Here is a 17561-nt window from a genome sequence, read left to right as displayed (position 1 = left end):
CAAAATAGATGACCAGTTACAACCATCTGATATTTCACAAACAAACTGCGAAGGAACAGCGCTCATCCCAACACAGAGGTCCGCCACTGCGAGTGAAACGATGAACGCGTTAGTTTTGGTGCGAAGCTGTCGTTTGCTGCAAACAAGAAAGATGATAAATCCATTTCCAGTTATGGCCAGGATGGAAAGGGACCAACTGATAATCCAAAACCAAGTTTTCATTTTACGTTCACGAACGATGCCTCGCTCGTTGATAAGCAGGAAGGATTCTTTAGACATCTGCTACCTCTATAGCTTTGGCGTATTTGAATTACCTCAGTCATGTGCCGTAATTGTCATTGGAGGAAAACCATTTATTGATATATGTCATTTTAACAAAATATATTCATAGATACCGGGTCATCTTACGTTTGCAAAAAGTAGTTTATGCTAACTGTGCACTAAGTCTGTTTTTGAAAGAATTTTTCAGTTGTCAGGAAAAACTTAACGGCCATTTTTATCATTGTCATTGCGCAAAACATGGATGAGTGTTTCGTTAGTTTTTTAGTTTTAAAGCCATCTGTTTTTCGAAATGCAGGTGGGAAACAATGAAAAACGTCATAATTGTCATTAGTAGGGGAACCTCTCTTGCTTTCATTTCCCTCTCCCCTCCCCCCCTCCCCGAATAAATATCCAGTTTTGGCTATCCCGGCAAACGAGTTTTTTCTACTATACACATCTGTTCTAGGCCAATATTCGTATCCAAAAACTATTTTGTTTCTTCGGGAGCGTAGGCAAAGACTTTCACGCTTGATCATTTTTAGGCGTGACAAGCAGGCATGAGTTTTCCGGTTCTTTGTCGGTAGAAAAGCCCCGAGGCAACCGTCTGTTCTTGTAGACACTGTTGACCTGGGTTGGTAGTGATTCAAACAGGGATATGCTTCAGCCCAGAGGCCCTGAGGATTCTTTAACGGCAATCTAAGGCTGGTTTGTAGCCTCAGCAGACCTAGAATCGTCGCAAATAAATCTATGGTTTCTCCTGGTCGTGAAAGGGTTAATAAAAGTTTTGTTTCTCACAATCAAAATATCGAAAAGAGCCACCAAAATAATTTAAAGTCTTTTATTACATCTCTTACACATTTACACCGGTATGAAAAGAAAAAATCACAATCAACTGAACATGTTATGACTGGACAACTTTTCGTGGAGGGAACCAAACTTTTGCGATGTCTGCACACTCTGCTATAAGCAACTAACATTTAGGCTAAATTTTGGAGAAGGGATATATTGTTTTGAGATTTCGCCTTAGTTTAATCCGAGCATGTCACTTAAGCAATAGGAAAATTTCAAATTCACACACGATAAACAAACCGACAGTTATGATGACAGTTATGACGAAAAGTACAAGGTTTCTGGTCATTTTCTTATACGCGAAATCCCAACAAGTGAAGAAATCCTTCTTCCTTGCGTGTCTCAACCTATCGGCTGTTTACACTGATACGAGGCAATTCACTTCAAACCGCTGACTGATCTCTAATTCATGGATGCTTCACAACCAAAACGATCTAGTCCCCGAATGAAGGATTATCATAACTTCTCAAATGTGACAAAATGAAGTATAATCATTTCAACATCGAGATGACCATGAGTCCAACGGTAGACTGGAGATACTAAGGTAACGCAAGGTCAGCATTAGATGCCATCCACCAAAACCACCTCGGTCGAGAGGGACTGAGATGGAATATTTAATTAACTTCCAAATCATAACCGAAGATTCTCGGAAATCCGCGCGGAGACATACCCGAACACCAGAAGGACAAACAGAAACAACATGGCGGGAATTTTAAAACGAGAACCTTTGCCTGATGGTAGAGATGCGGATAATTTTGGATATGTAAATTCTGTTGATGAGACGTATAAACTCATTGCGGAATTCGAAACAGGATCGACGACGAAGTTTTGCTTTAAGGCTGACAGAGGTTTCGGAAATACTGGTATGTCGATATATATTTGAAAGCGTTACGTCGTGCTAGCTTGTATCACTCTCGTCCTTGCTCTACTGATCCTATCTTCCATCATAATTTAACAACAGATCACTCGAACGGAAGTCACAAAATACTCTGGGAAGATCCACGAGACATTAAAGGTGCAAAAATTCCTTTTACTGGTGTGCCTTTCATAATTTTGGGGAGGAAAGTGTTTGATTGTCAGCACGGCAAAGATAGAAAAGCTGGAGAGAAAAGGAAACGAAAAGATGCAGAAGAGGTAAATGAAATATTGCACTGTACGTACACATATTTTTCTTATCCGCGACATTGGTGTTACTACTGTCACCTACGGCTCGCTAACCCGAAAGGTCAGATACAAATATCACGCAATGACACTTCTATTTCTTCACATTCCAAAAAATAGCTTGAGAAATGCACTTTCACTCATCTTACGCTGATATACTTATCTTTTACAGAGGGCTGGTCACAAAGATTTCGTGTTCAAGAAAAGAAGATTTCTCGTTCAAGACACACGGAAGTTTGACTGCAAAGCATAGATAAAAATGCGAGAAATTTTATTTTTTGCACAGCACAAGGTAGTTCCACACGTGTATTGACAGAACGAATTCGGTTTAATAAATCCGATACGCGGTATCACTGTCCAAAATTCATGCTACATAGTCACCTTAATGACTGGAACGACGATTCACTAAAGGTGGTCTTGTTCTTAGTTATTAAAGACACTTCGAGCTTCCTGATGTTTTTATCTCTCTGTCTGGGACGTTAGTGTGGTCAAACAAAGCTAACACACTGCAAGCACCAAGTTATCTTTTCATCCATATAAACGCTATGAATCAATTTTAAAACCTGACAGAAAAGTTGAGTTGAAGCAGCGGGAAAAGCTTAATTGTGCACTGCATCAGAAGCATTCAGTTTGTATCACATGATTTCGAGTGCAATTTGGAATAAATAAGCACGATTAAATTATTTCAAAGACTAACAAAAATGCATGAGCCCGTAGGGCGAGTGCAATTTGTGGTCTTTGAAAAAATTTACAAGTGCTTATTTATTCCAAATTGCACGAGAAAATCATGTGATTATGTATTAATAATATATGTCAAGCAACTGGCGCTTACGCTTACGTAGCTTTCTGTGCGCGCGAAATTCTAATCGTTGCTTTGTAGTAAAGTCTTTACAATATGGCCCAAGTTGCAGAGAACGTTAAGTACGTGGACGACCTCCAGCAAGCGCTTAAAGAAAGCTTAGCTGTGTTTCCGGTTAGCTAATTAAAATCTGAACAAAAACTAATCATCGAGAACATCGTGGAAAGGAGATATGTTTTCGGAAAGTTACCGAAGGGGTTTGGAGAAACTTTAATCTTTCAACTGCTGCGTTGAGTGTTCAAATTCTTGAGCTCGAAAGGCCAAGGATTCTCTTCTAGTCCCTTGGTCATTGTCATTTCACCTCTTTTGTCGATTGTTGAAGACCAAGTTAATTACCTTTGATCATTGGGAATCGATGCTGCTTTCATTGGGGAAAACAAAACCAAAGACCAAGAAATATTGGATGGAAAGAGCGGGCTTACTTTATTGTAAATGTCAGCTTAGTACAGGGTTATGTACCCACATCTAATAAACAAAAGTTTCCACGTTTAGCTTTTCTTTTTAATTTTTCAAGCGAAGATTAGATTAGATTTCGTTACTCCCACCGACGCAGCCCCAAACAGTTTCTTTCGAAACTATCAGCCTTCATAGATTAGATTTTGGCCGGGCGTGCACAAAAAGTTGCGTAAGCGCCACTTGGTCGACATATCTGCGTGGCCCGTGCGACGAAATAGCTTCACGGGATTGGAAAAGTTTCAGTGACAGCAAATTATACAAAAAATCTTGAAAGATTTAGGCTTAAATCTCATCTAACATTTAAAGCGACATATCAATGCTTGCAACCATTATGTTTTATACGAACCTCGCAAACTTTTAAACTCGTTCTCTAGTGATACCTGCGAAAGTATTCAGTATAATTTCCGATAAGAATTCGCGGACGATCTGATCGATTTCTCTTACATTGAGTGCTGAGACTGAAACTTTTCACCTCGGGCAAAGCTTCGTGGCACGGCCCAAACAAACATAGCGAGCAACAGAGCTTGTTGAATATGTGCGTGTTAAAACACTCGAAAGGACTCCAAACGACACCACTCTGATTGGGCAGAAAAACACAAAGATTTTCTGGCACCAATCAGATGCCAGAGCGACTGCGACCGTTTGGAACTAGTCTTGTAAGACAATGTTCCCAAGGGGCTCTTCTGCCCTTAACTTGAAATCGACTCACAGCCCCTGGGTCTCCGAGGATACGTCCATGGCATACCATGCAAACATTCAGATATACTATGTAAAAGTAACTTAGCATCAGTATTTCTCTCTGTGACACCCTCTTTCTTTTCATGTGTCTAGGAGGTGAAGTACAGAAGTAGTTCAATGAGTGCTGTGGTTCTTCAAGGAAAGTTGAGTTGTGCCAAAAAGGGAATTGCCTTTTGCAAGAGTCAGATTTGTTCTGCAGTTACCAAGTTCAAAGCTGCATTAAGTGGTAGTGACTACGAGGAATGTCTGCCTTTGGAAGAGGGTGCAGAAAATGATGATGACGTTGACGTTGACGACGGCACGTACGACAGCACTGGTGATTGTTCTGAAGATGAAGTCACCTTTAATTACAAAAACGTACCAGGTGCGGGAAATAACGTTGTGGTACTTGGTGAAGGAATTCCCCATTGCGATACATTTTCATGGAAATTTCCTGTCGAAAGTAGCCAGTCCACGCTCGACGGCAGAAACGGCAGTTCGGCTTGTAGTGTAATTGCTTTAATCTTTGCCCATGGAGTATGGCATGAGCGGCTCGATCTCCAACCTACGCGTGAACTGTCTCCTCTGTGGGTTATGTTACTCTGTGCATCAATCAGGGTGGGAAACCGCCTTTATGACCGCTGTCGACACAGCCTACCTCAGCGTTTTCTTTCAGCCTCAGAGGCAGCCACTGTCGCAGAACAATGTGTGAGTGTGTCCGTGCATTCGCCCCTGGCTATACGAGTTTGTGATGACCATGCTCCTACAACTCCAGTGCACCAGTTATCAGCACTGTGTGATGGCTTCCCCGGAAATGCAGCTCTACTTATAGCCAACGAAAAGACCGTTGTCTTCTTACCACTAGCTGGTCAATCTATTGCCTTGGTGGACAGCCATCGTTATGGTGACCTTGGTTCCCAAATATTACTTGGTTATCACAGTCGTTTAGAGCAATTTGTAGTTGCGTGCCAGAAAGTGCTCGATTTACATGATGACATTGTAATCTGTTGTTTATTTATTTTTAAGCCACGAGAAGTCAGACTTGATCATATCTCCATTTACAAGCCTAGTACACTGTATGGAACTTGTATTGAATTTTTATTTATTTCAGCGTGTTTGAAAGTCGCATTATATACATTTTAAGTATTATAATATAATTATTAATTATAAACAATGCAGAGAGGGTTGCGGCAACAATTATTGGCATTTTGTATCAAGTACTGAGGAAAGGTTTCTCCCCTACTTTTGTTTTGAGGGCGATCTATTCCATGAGTTGATCATCGGTCTTGAATATTGAAAATAAAGTATATGTTGTATTTATTAACCATAATTCTTTTTTTTTTTTTTCTGAGTTTTGTCTCGGAATACTTTTATTGATTCCCATTTTCTTTACTGTTTCTAACTGTAACGGTGACAGGGTGCAGCGAGGAGGAAAACAAGCAACATTTGCAATATTTTGTTCAGTGCACCTGCCTCCCGGCTGACTGCAATTTCCAAGTAGACTGTAAATTTCACGTTCACTTTAATATCAGCATTATTAAAATCGTCTATTCTACTTCAAAAACGTTCCTTTTATTTTGTTATCTTTGGAACCCTGTGGATCGTCTCTCTGAGGCCCCGGATACTTTTTGGTTCCTCAAAGCCGTTTTTAGGCATTCTGGGGAATACGCCTTAAACTCCTTGTATCAAGACAAGTTCTGTTTATATTAACAATAGGTGAATAAATCAGCTTGTGTAATAATAAGGTTTAGGATTATGCGACGGCTTTTCCGAGCGAGAAAACTGTTCGGGGCCTTCGAGAAAGGGGCCCGTGACCCGAGGCACTACATGCTGGAAAGCCTAGTTTTTGTAAAAATCTACCCCGTAAACTCTCATTTCTTTTCATCGTGTAGCCGTTAAGATACCAAAGGGAAGCTGGCTTTTTCCCCTGTAAGCGGTCAATTTACACCGTGAACTGACAAAATTTCTTAAGACTTGCAGATCCGTTGATAGGTCGATGATAAACAACCGTTTTCGATTTCTCTATTAGAATTCGGTTGGGAGAAGAGGTCTGCAAATTGCAATTTTTTAGCCTAATATTGCCTTATATACTCGATGAGCATTTCGCAACGGTTGGACAAAAATTAGCTCATCAGTTACCTCCAACTCCAAAATGTTTAACTGATTTCTTAGGGAAATGTAAATCACGCGACTCGTCTTAATTTTTTCAACCTATCACTGGTTGAAATTGGACTGGAAATATTACCTATTCCCAACAATGAGTCACACAACCTCTACTCCTGCCCTACTCGGATATTAAAGTGTGCAGGTGACGTTCTAAGTCATGTCGTAGCAGAAATCTTTAATTTGTATATATCACTTGGAACATATGCAGCCAAAATTAGGTGTGAAAAATCGCCCATATTTAAGGAAGATATGAAACTGAACCAAACAATTGCAAGCCCGTATCTTCACTGCCTCATTTTAACAGAATTTTGGAAAATTTTCATAAATGAAGAAGACATTTTTTTTTTCGCTCTCAATGCGAATTCCGCGAAGAGCATTCAACCTAAAATCACTTGATACTTACAGCAACAATATATAAGACTCTCTTCTATAAGTGAGCAAAATTTCATGGCTTAACCATTACTGGTTACAAAGTTATAATCACAGCCATAGCAAGTGATCCATTTTTGAACCATTTCGCTAGTCGAACTTCTTACCATCGTAGTTCTGTTTTATGTGATTGAAATCTAATAATATCTACAGCTTGCAAATGATTTTTTTTTAGATATTAGTGTGCCAAATTTCATGCCTACGCCGTGCAGGGTTTAAGAGTTACAGTTGTTCAAACGAGTGGACCCCTGTTTATGTTCGCCATCTTGGATTTTTTAAATTAAAAAAATTCATAAAAAATTCAGCTTTTATCATTTTTTCATTAAACTTACGCCAAAGTAATTAGCATGATAAGTACTTTACGAATATGGAAAAAAGGAAATGAAGTTTTTGAACTTTTTCGACTTTTTCCGCACGTCGTAACTCTGTTCAACATTAATGAAATCACTTCATACTTACACCAATTATTTTAGATCAAACCTTAATATATACGTGGACAAAATTTGGTGGTCTAATCATGAACGGTTGCAAAGTTACAGGCGTTTAAGTGAGTGTAGGTTTTTAGACCTTGGGATTGGTACCAACTGACAAAGTCCAGTTGTGTCCTTATAACTCACTCTTGAAGTCACTAAGTCCAGCACATAGAAAATTTTTTTAAAATCTTTATTTGTGAGAGTTGAGGGCTAAAATTTTCAGAGAGGATTTGCAGGATGATGATCATTACGTGTAACGATTCTCTCATGATTTGAACAAGCAGTTTTGATTTTAGAGCTGTTTTAGTTCTACCACTCCCCTCGTGGTTCATACGCCCTCTTTTTCTGAACTTTCTGGCTTCCAGCGCCTGCCCACGTAAGGGTTAGGAAACTTGAAATATACCAAATTGTTGCTCTATTAAAGAGCTTTCTAATGGCATATAATATGTTGCTGCTTATTAAAATGCCACGTCAAAAATGTGCAATAACCTCGTTGTCAATTTCCCATCCTCTCCTGGAAGTCTTTCTCCTTTTTTGAGCTTTTCACGCACATCGTAACTCTCTGGAAATGTTATGGAATACCTTGATACTTACAGCAACAATATATTAGACTCTCTTCTATAAGTGAGAAAAATGTCGTGGCTTAACCATGACTGGTCAAGCCAATGCTACTCCTTGGCAAAAAAATCCAAGATGACGGACATGAAAAGGGGTGCTCCCATGGAAACTGCTATTAATTCCTAACCTATCAAGTTGGCTATAATTAACCTTACTCGGAGCCTAGAGCATTTTGCTTAACTGTACATTTTAGACCCAGACTGATTGGAACCCAGACATGCCAATATAGACTGACTTCACAGCCGTGATCTGGAAACCCTTCGTAATTTGGGTTGTCTTAATTAACATTGAAGAGAACTGAAAATTTTTGAAGGGAATAACAATATTTTGAACACCGAAAGTGTAACTTTGACATTTGAGAGGTTGAGGTAAAGGTATGTCAACATGAGCGGTCTTGTGTAACAAAATTGCCTAGGATAAAAACGTGTCCTTTCATTCACAACACTGAGAAAATATCGGGACCAAACCGGATCTATTAAGATCACCGATCACTTCACGTGCACCTCCGCCAATGAAATCTATTGCATAACTTGCAATTATTGCAAAAAGATTTACATCGGCGAAACAGGCAGAAGACTAGGTGACCGATTCCGAGAACACCTTCGCGACGTTGAGAGGAATGACTAGGACACATCGAAACCAGTCGCTAGACATTTTAATTTACCTAACCATTCTAAGCAACACATGGCAATCTGTGGTCTTTCCTTACACTTCGGTAGCTCGGAAAGCCGGAAAACTCTTGAACGAAAGCTCATCTTTCAAACCGGCAGTCTAAATCCCACAGGTACCAACGAACGCTTTTCGTTCCCCTAGTTTATTCGTGTTTTTTTCGTTGCCATGTTCCCACCAATCACGTAGCTCCTTTTTCTGCCTTTAAAAGCACACACAACCCACAATTCCCCTATTCGCTCCGACAAAGGGCTAACGCTCGAAACGTCAGCTTTTATAATCGTAATTGTGGCCAATTTACCATTTCAACTTTGTTGATATATTCAAATTATTTCGTTACCCCTACCGACGCAGCCCCAAACAGTTTCTTTAGAAACTATCAGCCTTTATATAAAAACAAAGTAGCCTTAATTTGGCAAAAAAACATATCCACTATTATTAAAAACTGGATCATTGGACAATGGCATTCAAGACTTTTTATTGGCTTAGCTATTATGGTATATGAGCCAATATACCATAATCTAATATCTGTACATTGTAACATCAGGTTTCTTCCTACAAAATAAAGTCGAGAAGATTTGTCTGTCTTGGGGGCGTTTTTTTTTTTTAAGAAAACAATTATTCCACTCGCGCCTCGTTGGCTATCTATCATTTCATATCCAACGCGCGCTCGTGGAATAATTGTTAAATATTTTTCCTTGGACACCGTTTCTTCCTCATAGAGTCGTTTTCTCCGAGCGCCGCACTCGGAAAACCATTCCCTTCTTGGAACGGATAATTCCCGTTGACAAATATTAGTGCAAATCTTGATGAAAGTGGGCGTTGTTCAAATGTTGCATTTTTGATTATGCATCCCGAACCAAACAGATCCCCGTCAAATGATAGCAATTATTTACAACCTATGCCCTGATAACTGCATCACGTATTTTCTCTTGTGCAGTTCAAAGGCAGTATATCTAGGTCAAATGCTAGCAAAATATCTACGGTGGAAAAGAGACTGTTAATAAGCGGGCTTCTCTGCGAATTAGCGACTGCGTTAATTGTTTTCCATCGGATACAAACCAAATGCTGTGTATCGAGGTTGGATGAATGACCAAAAACGCTATAAAAAGGGCTTTTTGGTTTGTGTGCGGGTTGGAATCCCTATTCCCGGAGATGTACACAAGCAATCACTACTTCATTACTCAAGAACCTCTTTTTAATCAAGCTTTACTCATTTGTCACTAACATTTATTGATCTGTGGTATACACGTAACACTACTTTGTCTCCCGCGATATACTTTTCGCACCTAAACAAGTTTGAAATAGGTAAGACAAAGAACATCCCTTCCTGTAGATGACTGTTCTCTTCAGGATCGCCCAAAATTACTGGTGCAGGCACAGTTGGCTTTTTTGTGTAAGTAGTTAAAACACAAGCAAACCCTCTTTCAATTTTATGGCCATGAAGCGTCACACGATTTTCGTCTACAATACCAGCAGAGAGGAGAATCTCGCTATCAACAACATAAACCACTCCATTACCCTCCTTTGCTGCTACTTGCCCATGCCCAGCGTCACCTACCAGACTCCCACTGCTATTTGTCGCTGTGTTCACATCAGTTCACATCAGTACACCCAGCTCCACTTGACTGACATGCATTGCCACCTGAGGCACCACCCACACCAGCCACCTGACCACGACGCACACCACCTGCCTAACTCCCATTGCCAATTGCTGCACTCCCACTCCACCCACTTGCCCACACCCAGCACCGACATTCACACCAGCCATCTGCCCATGGCCCGCACCACCTGCCTGACTCTCCTTACCAATTGCTGCACCTTCCACTCTAGCCATTTGCCCATGCCCATGCCATGCGGTATATGCATGACTCCCATTGCCAATTGCTGCACCTTCCACTCTAGCCATTTGCCCATGCCCATGCCATGCGGTATATGCATGACTCCCATTGCCAATTGCTGCACCTTCCACTCTAGCCATTTGCCCATGCCCATGCCCTGCGGTATATGCATGACTCCCATTGCCAATTGCTGCACCTTCCACTCTAGCCATTTGCCCATGCCTATGCCCTGCGGTATATGCATGACTCCCATTGCCAATTGCTGCACCTTCCACTCTAGCTATTTCCCCATGCCCATGCCCTGCGATATATGCATGACTCTCATTGCCAATTGCTGCACCTCCCACACCAGCCATTTGTCCACACCCAGCACTAACACCCACACTGGCCAACTTCCCATGCCCCACACCACCTGCCTGAAACCCATCTAGTCCCCCAGTCTGATCTGCTGGATTCTCTGTGGTACCATCCCCACCTTCTGGTGCGATACCAGTACAAATTACGGACATTGTATCATTTCCAAAACTGACAGTAACTGATGGATCGTCAGGGTCATCATCCATGGTATTATCACTGCCATGAACGTCTACACAGAAAAATAACGTTTTAAAGTATAAGTAATTTTTTAAAAAATCTAAACTAAATTCAATTAGTGCATTTTGTCCATCTTAACGTGATAATTTGTTACCTCTTCTGTGTTGGTCAGCATTGTAAGGGACAATACTATAAAAAATTGCAAGACACTCCTATACCTCCTTTAGAAAATCAGTTGAATAGGACATGACATGTAAGACTTGCAACCCCAGATCTCAAGGACTTTTCTTATTACTGGGATCTATCATTATTATCAATATCATTATTTTTATCATTATTGCTATTTTTACTTACCTTTGGCAAATTGTTTGTAGAGCTTTGTCGTTACTCGACCATATTTTGATGCATTGCCCGACCCCACAAATTTTAGCCCAGCACCAGGTTTGTCATAAGTACGTACAGATGTACCTGTACCATGTTTATTGGAGTACAAAACAACAACATCCCAACCATGATGTTGATATAAAACATTTGCCTGAAAAACAAACAACATGAAATATTCTCATTAGCATTTCTGAATATATGTCAGATTGCAGCAAATAAAATAAGGTCATAGGAAGTAGAATAGAGAGTTACAAGCCAGGAATTTACACTTGAGGTGCTTTTTAATGCTCTATCATTTTCATTTTCATCATCACCATTACGGTATTTTTTAATATTTTTATGTTGTAGTTGTTGTTGTTACTGTTATTATTATTATTATTATTATTATTATCATAATTATTATTAATATTAAATGTTCATCATTGTTGTCATCATTGCTAATATCAGGGCTCAAAATATATGAATGTTAGTCAGCCAAATCTAAAAGCACCGACAAACAAGTACTGCAGCAACATTTGTCAAGTAAATATGTATATAGGGATTTATATATAAAAAACCTTTCATTAATTCTGAAATTCATTTAATGAGAGAAAAAATGGGCCAATGGTAACTTTGAGCAGAAGCCAAAATGAAAATACATGTAACTGTTGCTTGTTTGTGTGTGGAAAAATGATAATATAGCAACTATCTGCTAGTGGACTTATTTGAACTCTGACTGTTATCATAATGATTGTTATCATTTATTAAATGCAGTATTTATTTATTACCCGATACTCCAACAGCTTCCTTTGTTGGGTGACATGTGTTTTATTGTTTTGTGCCAGTTTCTCCCAGTCAAATGGTTTGATTTGGAATGCTGCCCCTCATCCTTCAATCTTGCAACTTTTGGATGCATTGTAATTCATGCCACCACACATGCTACATTTCTGTAATAGAATAATAATTGATAATTATGTATCAACTATTTGTAAGAAGATAAATGGCCAGTTCAATGTAATGCTAAGATTTCATAAACTTATCTCTAAAGATACTCTACTAAGATTGTATAAGGCTTTTATTATGCCACATTTTAACTATTGTTCGTTTGTATGGCACTTTTGTGGTGCGCGTAGTACTGAGAAGATAGATACTTTAAACAAGCGAATTCTTAGAGTTATCTTGCAGGATTATAATTCTCCCTATGACTGTCTACTTAGCAAAGTTAACTCCAAATCTCTGTATGAAAGACGCCTTCAGACTTTCTTAACTATATTGTTCAAGAGCTTGTTTTTTAACTGCTATCCAGGCTATCTAAGGAATATGTTTATTTTCCGGTCTGTATCCTATACTCTACGCGGAAATTATATTTTGTCTCTACCGTCTACAAAAACGACTACTTATGGTCTTCACTCCTTTTCATATATGGCTTCAAAACTATGGAACTCTCTTCCGGACTCTTTTAGAACTTCTGACTTTTCTGATTTCAAGCGCAAGATTCTACAGTATGACTCTTTCTCATAGTTAAATTTTAGAATGTTACAATTTTACATTTTACATTTTAGTAGTATTTAGAATTATACTTGTAACTCGAAGATACTAGCTTATCCTTTAGCTACTCCAAATTCGAGATTAAATAAAGTATATGTACGTACGTATGTATAATAAAATAACAAAAATTTCTATTTTCACATTACTGCTTTAAATTAAGTACAGGTATACTATAAAACTAATTTTCTGTTCGTGTGGCATTGAATCCTGCTATCTTGCCGCTCTCAGGCCAGAGTGCAAATGTGATCAGTAAATGTTGATAGAATGATATAAATAAGTACAGTTAAAGGTAGTTAAAGGTAAGTTTAAAACAGATCATTTAATAATTGATCTTCTTTAATAATATTTAGCAGTGAGAGAAAATTACATTTGAGGGATTCAATTGCAATATTTTTGGCCTAATAACAGATAACAGACACTGTGGCCATATTCAATAATGAAGGCTTGTGAAAGTTCTAGAAAAAATGGTTTCTCAGAAAACATTAAAAAAAAAAGTTCTTTAAAAAACTTTGAACGAATTGTCATTATTACCGAGGCTGTGCTCTTGCAGTGCCCGGTGGCCCATGGCGCCTTACTTTTTCCCTTGGGCGACTCGAAAATTTTAGTTTATTCATACAAAGCATATGCTGGGCACCCTGGATTACACAGTTTCAGAACACTTGGTTCCATTCAATTTTCCTTAGAGCACAGCCTTGATTACTATTATTATGTTACTAGGTGAGTTTTAACTGAATGAAAAGATCATTTTTATTTTTTTTTATTTTTATTTAAATTTAATTAATGCTAACACAAAATACATACAAACACAATATTACATGGTAAAAAACAGCTGCGCAATTGCTCTTTTTAGGAATTAACATACAGTGTAATGAAAAGATAAATGATACAATTAAAAAGCATGTTTCTTAAAATAAAAACCTAAAGTGAAAATTATATACTATTAATTGCATACATCTGGCTCATATATGACACAACATTGTCATTTACAAAATATTTCAATAAAATTGCATTTAGATACAAAAAGGTTTCTCTTTCTAACAGGAATTTAACATATAATCAGATTGCCCTTACCCTAGTTGTGACCATTTTAGTCACCCTACAGGAAGGCTATAATTTTGCAGTTATAGCAAATAAACTATAGATAATTTATAATAAATTTAGTATTTATTTGTGATCACAGGTGTAGCCTTTAAATACTCCACTCATAGGTACAAAGAGTGTGAGTGTGTGAGTGATTGTGATCACAGGTGATTAATAAATAGTTACATTCAGCAAATACAAATTTTCACTCGGGCAACTTTAACTACAGTTATTTAAATTATAGTTGACAATTATGGCCTCTTATTAAGAAAGAAAAATTAACTTACTATAGAAGGTTTGGTAATTAGGTGAGGATAACTTTGTCTGAGAAAATGTTACAGGGGTCAAGGAAAAGTGTCTGTTGTTCATTTAACAGGTGTCTGTATTAGGCAGGCAAATGTACATAAATGTAGTTTTCGCCTAGAAAAACAAAATAGTTGAACGTGTATTAAAACTGTCTTGTATCAAGGGCGGGGTTCTGCTGAAAAGGTGATTTGATATGATTATCTTAAAATATCCAAATTTAATATTACTATCATTTACATTTCCACAGTATTTAAAATCTATAAAGACCCCTTAATTACGTTATGAAGTGGGGGAGGGGAGGGGGAGTTGAACAGTTCTCACTCAAAAATAACCTACTTCCTTGAAAATGTAAATTATTTTTTTGATAATCTATGAAACAAACAGAAATAAAAGCATTTAATCTAAATAACCATTTAAGCATTTAATCTGAATAACCTAAATAACCTTTAAATGTAAGCTAGATATTCATACCTTGAATGGTCTTTTAGTTGGCCTGAAAACCTCTTCAGAATTTAAATCTGAAATAAAAGAAAATTATGTACATGTGATGTTCCTAATCGTTTTCAAAAAAAGTTCCTTGGCATCTTCATATTGGTATATTAATTACTTTAAATGGTGCCTGTAAAAGAACTCTATACAGTACAGGGAGCTTAAACCAGATTGGGCCTAAATGCAAAATCTGAAGTTAAAAACCCAACTAATGATTACAATTTCCTGGTGGGAACATGGCAACGAGAAAAATTTATTCGTGTTTTTTTCGTTGCCTTGTTCCCACCAATCACGTAGCTCCTTTTTCTGCCTTTAAAAGCACACAAAACCAACAATTCCTCTATTCGCTCCAACGAAGGGCTAACGCTCGAAACTTCAGCTTTTATAATCGTAACGGTGGCCAATTTACCATTTCAACTTTGTTGATATATTCAAATTATTTCGTTGCCCCCACCGACGCAGCCCCAAACAGTTTCTTTAGAAACTATCAGCCTTTAATCATGTTCATTCTTTGGAAAATCTTTCAGCCTCGGGCATCAGCCTCCAATATACCAACCTCTTGAAGGGGTTTATTTACTAATTATAATTTTTAATATGCAAATCAGGTAATTTTGAAATCTACGAAAATAAAGATAAGTTTAAATAAGCAGTCCCTTTATTATGACATTACGCGTAAGTACAAAATTTAATGGCTTTGCCATTTTCCAAGATAAAAATGATGTCCAGAGTATTGAAAATATTTGGTTATATCAATTATGTTGAAATTGTAAATTGGCCACTGTAATGAGTAAGAAGCTGACGTTTCGAGCATTGGCCCTTCGTCAGAGCAAATGACGAAGCGCTAATAATAGAAACGTCAGCTTTTTTACTCGTTACAGTGGCCAATTTACAATTTCAACTTGTTGATATAACCAAATTACCTTGTTACCCCCACCAACGTAGCACCACAGTTTCTTTTGAAACTTTCAGCCTTTATTGAAAATATTGGAAAATATTGAAATGTACAAAGTTTTAAAACGCACGTGCTGGGCTATTGTTCTGGCAATCAGATCTATCGTTTTTCCACGTTCTCTTTGCCGTAGCCGTCGGGGTTTGCTTAAAGTCTCTATTTAACGTTCATAAACTCTTTTTGCAGTAAATGGTTTGAACCCGGGGGTAACATGTGAAGGTGTAGTCCGTTCGTCCGGGTGAGTGTAGTCCTGAGAAGGACTGTTGTCGGTGGTAGTGACTGTCGTTTCGACAACCTGTGCGAAAGTCATCATCACCGATGTAGGAGGCACAACTAGTATGCGACTCGACAGACAGCTTATCCGACGAGAACAAATACCTTCACCGTGTTTTTACGAAGAACAACTACAACAACGACTTCATCCGACGAAACACTCACCGACCCACTACCACTACCGAAACAAACGACACCGCAACCCCTACGACTACAGCAACCATACCGTACATAAAAGGCATGTCTGAAAACATTTCGCGCATCTTACTACCCTTCAATATCCGCGTCGCCCACAAACCCATCACCACACTACGTCAGTTACTAACCAACGTTAAAGACAAAGACGAACCGAGGAACAGACAGGGAACGATTTATAAGATCAATTGTTCCGACTGCCAAGCCTCCTACATCGGTGAGACTGGCAGAAACCTCACAACAAGACTGACTGAACAAAGACGGGCGACGAGGAAATGTGATGTCAGCAATCACATTGCTGAACACCATCGACTTACCAACCACAACATTGACTGGGACTCTGCGCAATGCCTAACCTACAGCACTGACTATTTTCAACGACTGACTCTGGAAAGCTGGTTTACTAACTTAGAACAGACTCCCCTAAACAGATGTCAACAACTACCCGCTCCATACAAACGACTCATTCACGACATTAACATCACAAACGACCGAAAAAGAACGACCTAACTTTACCGACAGATCGAAACAGACCAATCACGACCGACTTACGTCACTTGAGTCTTACAGCCAATAACATCACGGCAAAACCAACCGATCATTTCACACGAACTGGAATAAGAACATTCTACTGACAACAATCATTCACTTGACTCTGATGATGACTTCCGCACAGGTTGTTGAAACGTCAGTCACTACCACCGACAACAGTCCTTCTCAGGACTACACTCACCCGGACGATCAGACTACACCATCATAAACTCTTTTGTCGTCTTGCTTTCCTTTAAGCCCCTATTGACATATTGACAATATGTCAATATGTCAAAATAAAATGCCGCATCATTTTATTTCTTTAAAACGAGCTAATTCTTTGTGATAAATTCGCTTTTCGCTGATCCATTGGCCATTTTAACTAATGATAGTAGAGGTGCTTACAGAATAAAAGGTCTTGAGTCAGTTTAATAAAAGTTCTAAGTAAAGGTTCTTGACTCAGTTCCTCATCTGGAGGACTGGCTCCTCTATCCACTTTTTCAAAATGGTGAAGCAGAGGCATCTTTTGACCTCTTTTGTAATGTCTCTCTTGAACAAAAAGTAGGCCAAGGGGTTGATGAAATAATTTGGATATATCAAAGTTGAAATGGTAACTTGGCCACCGTCACGATTACAAAAGCTGACGTTTCCAGCGTTAGCCCTTCGTCGGAGCGAATAGAGGAATTGTGGGTTGTGTGTGCTTTTAAAGGCAGAAAATGGAGCTACGTTATTGGTGGGAACATGGCAACGAGAAAAACAAGAATAAATTAGTGGAATGAAAAGCGTTCGTTGAT

The 17561-nt window shown here is 38.7% G+C and overlaps 1 protein-coding gene and 1 pseudogene across 2 annotated transcripts in view; both read right to left on the bottom strand.

Moving 5' to 3' along the window:
* Positions 1 to 471, bottom strand: part of LOC148728516 (octopamine receptor beta-1R-like) — a 1519-nt gene extending 1048 nt beyond the window's left edge. Inside the window, exon 1 of the mRNA XM_088762355.1 lies at positions 1 to 471. This exon is cut by the window's left edge and continues 1048 nt beyond it. Within this exon, the coding sequence (XP_088618481.1) occupies positions 1 to 279 (279 nt within the window). The 5' untranslated portion in view covers positions 280 to 471.
* A 9309-nt stretch (positions 472 to 9780) lies between these two features.
* Positions 9781 to 14030, bottom strand: LOC148728515 (uncharacterized; annotated as a pseudogene). Its single transcript, XR_015988658.1, has 4 exons — positions 14016 to 14030; positions 12185 to 12244; positions 11388 to 11568; positions 9781 to 11085 (listed from the first exon to the last, which is right to left on the bottom strand). The product of XR_015988658.1 is annotated as an uncharacterized LOC148728515 (transcript).
* Positions 14031 to 17561: the final 3531 nt, after the last annotated feature.

The sequence above is a fragment of the Stylophora pistillata genome, chromosome 6 (genome assembly GCF_964205215.1).
Source record: "Stylophora pistillata chromosome 6, jaStyPist1.2, whole genome shotgun sequence".
Taxonomy (NCBI): domain Eukaryota; kingdom Metazoa; phylum Cnidaria; class Anthozoa; order Scleractinia; family Pocilloporidae; genus Stylophora; species Stylophora pistillata.
This window is presented reverse-complemented; position numbering and strand designations above follow the sequence as displayed.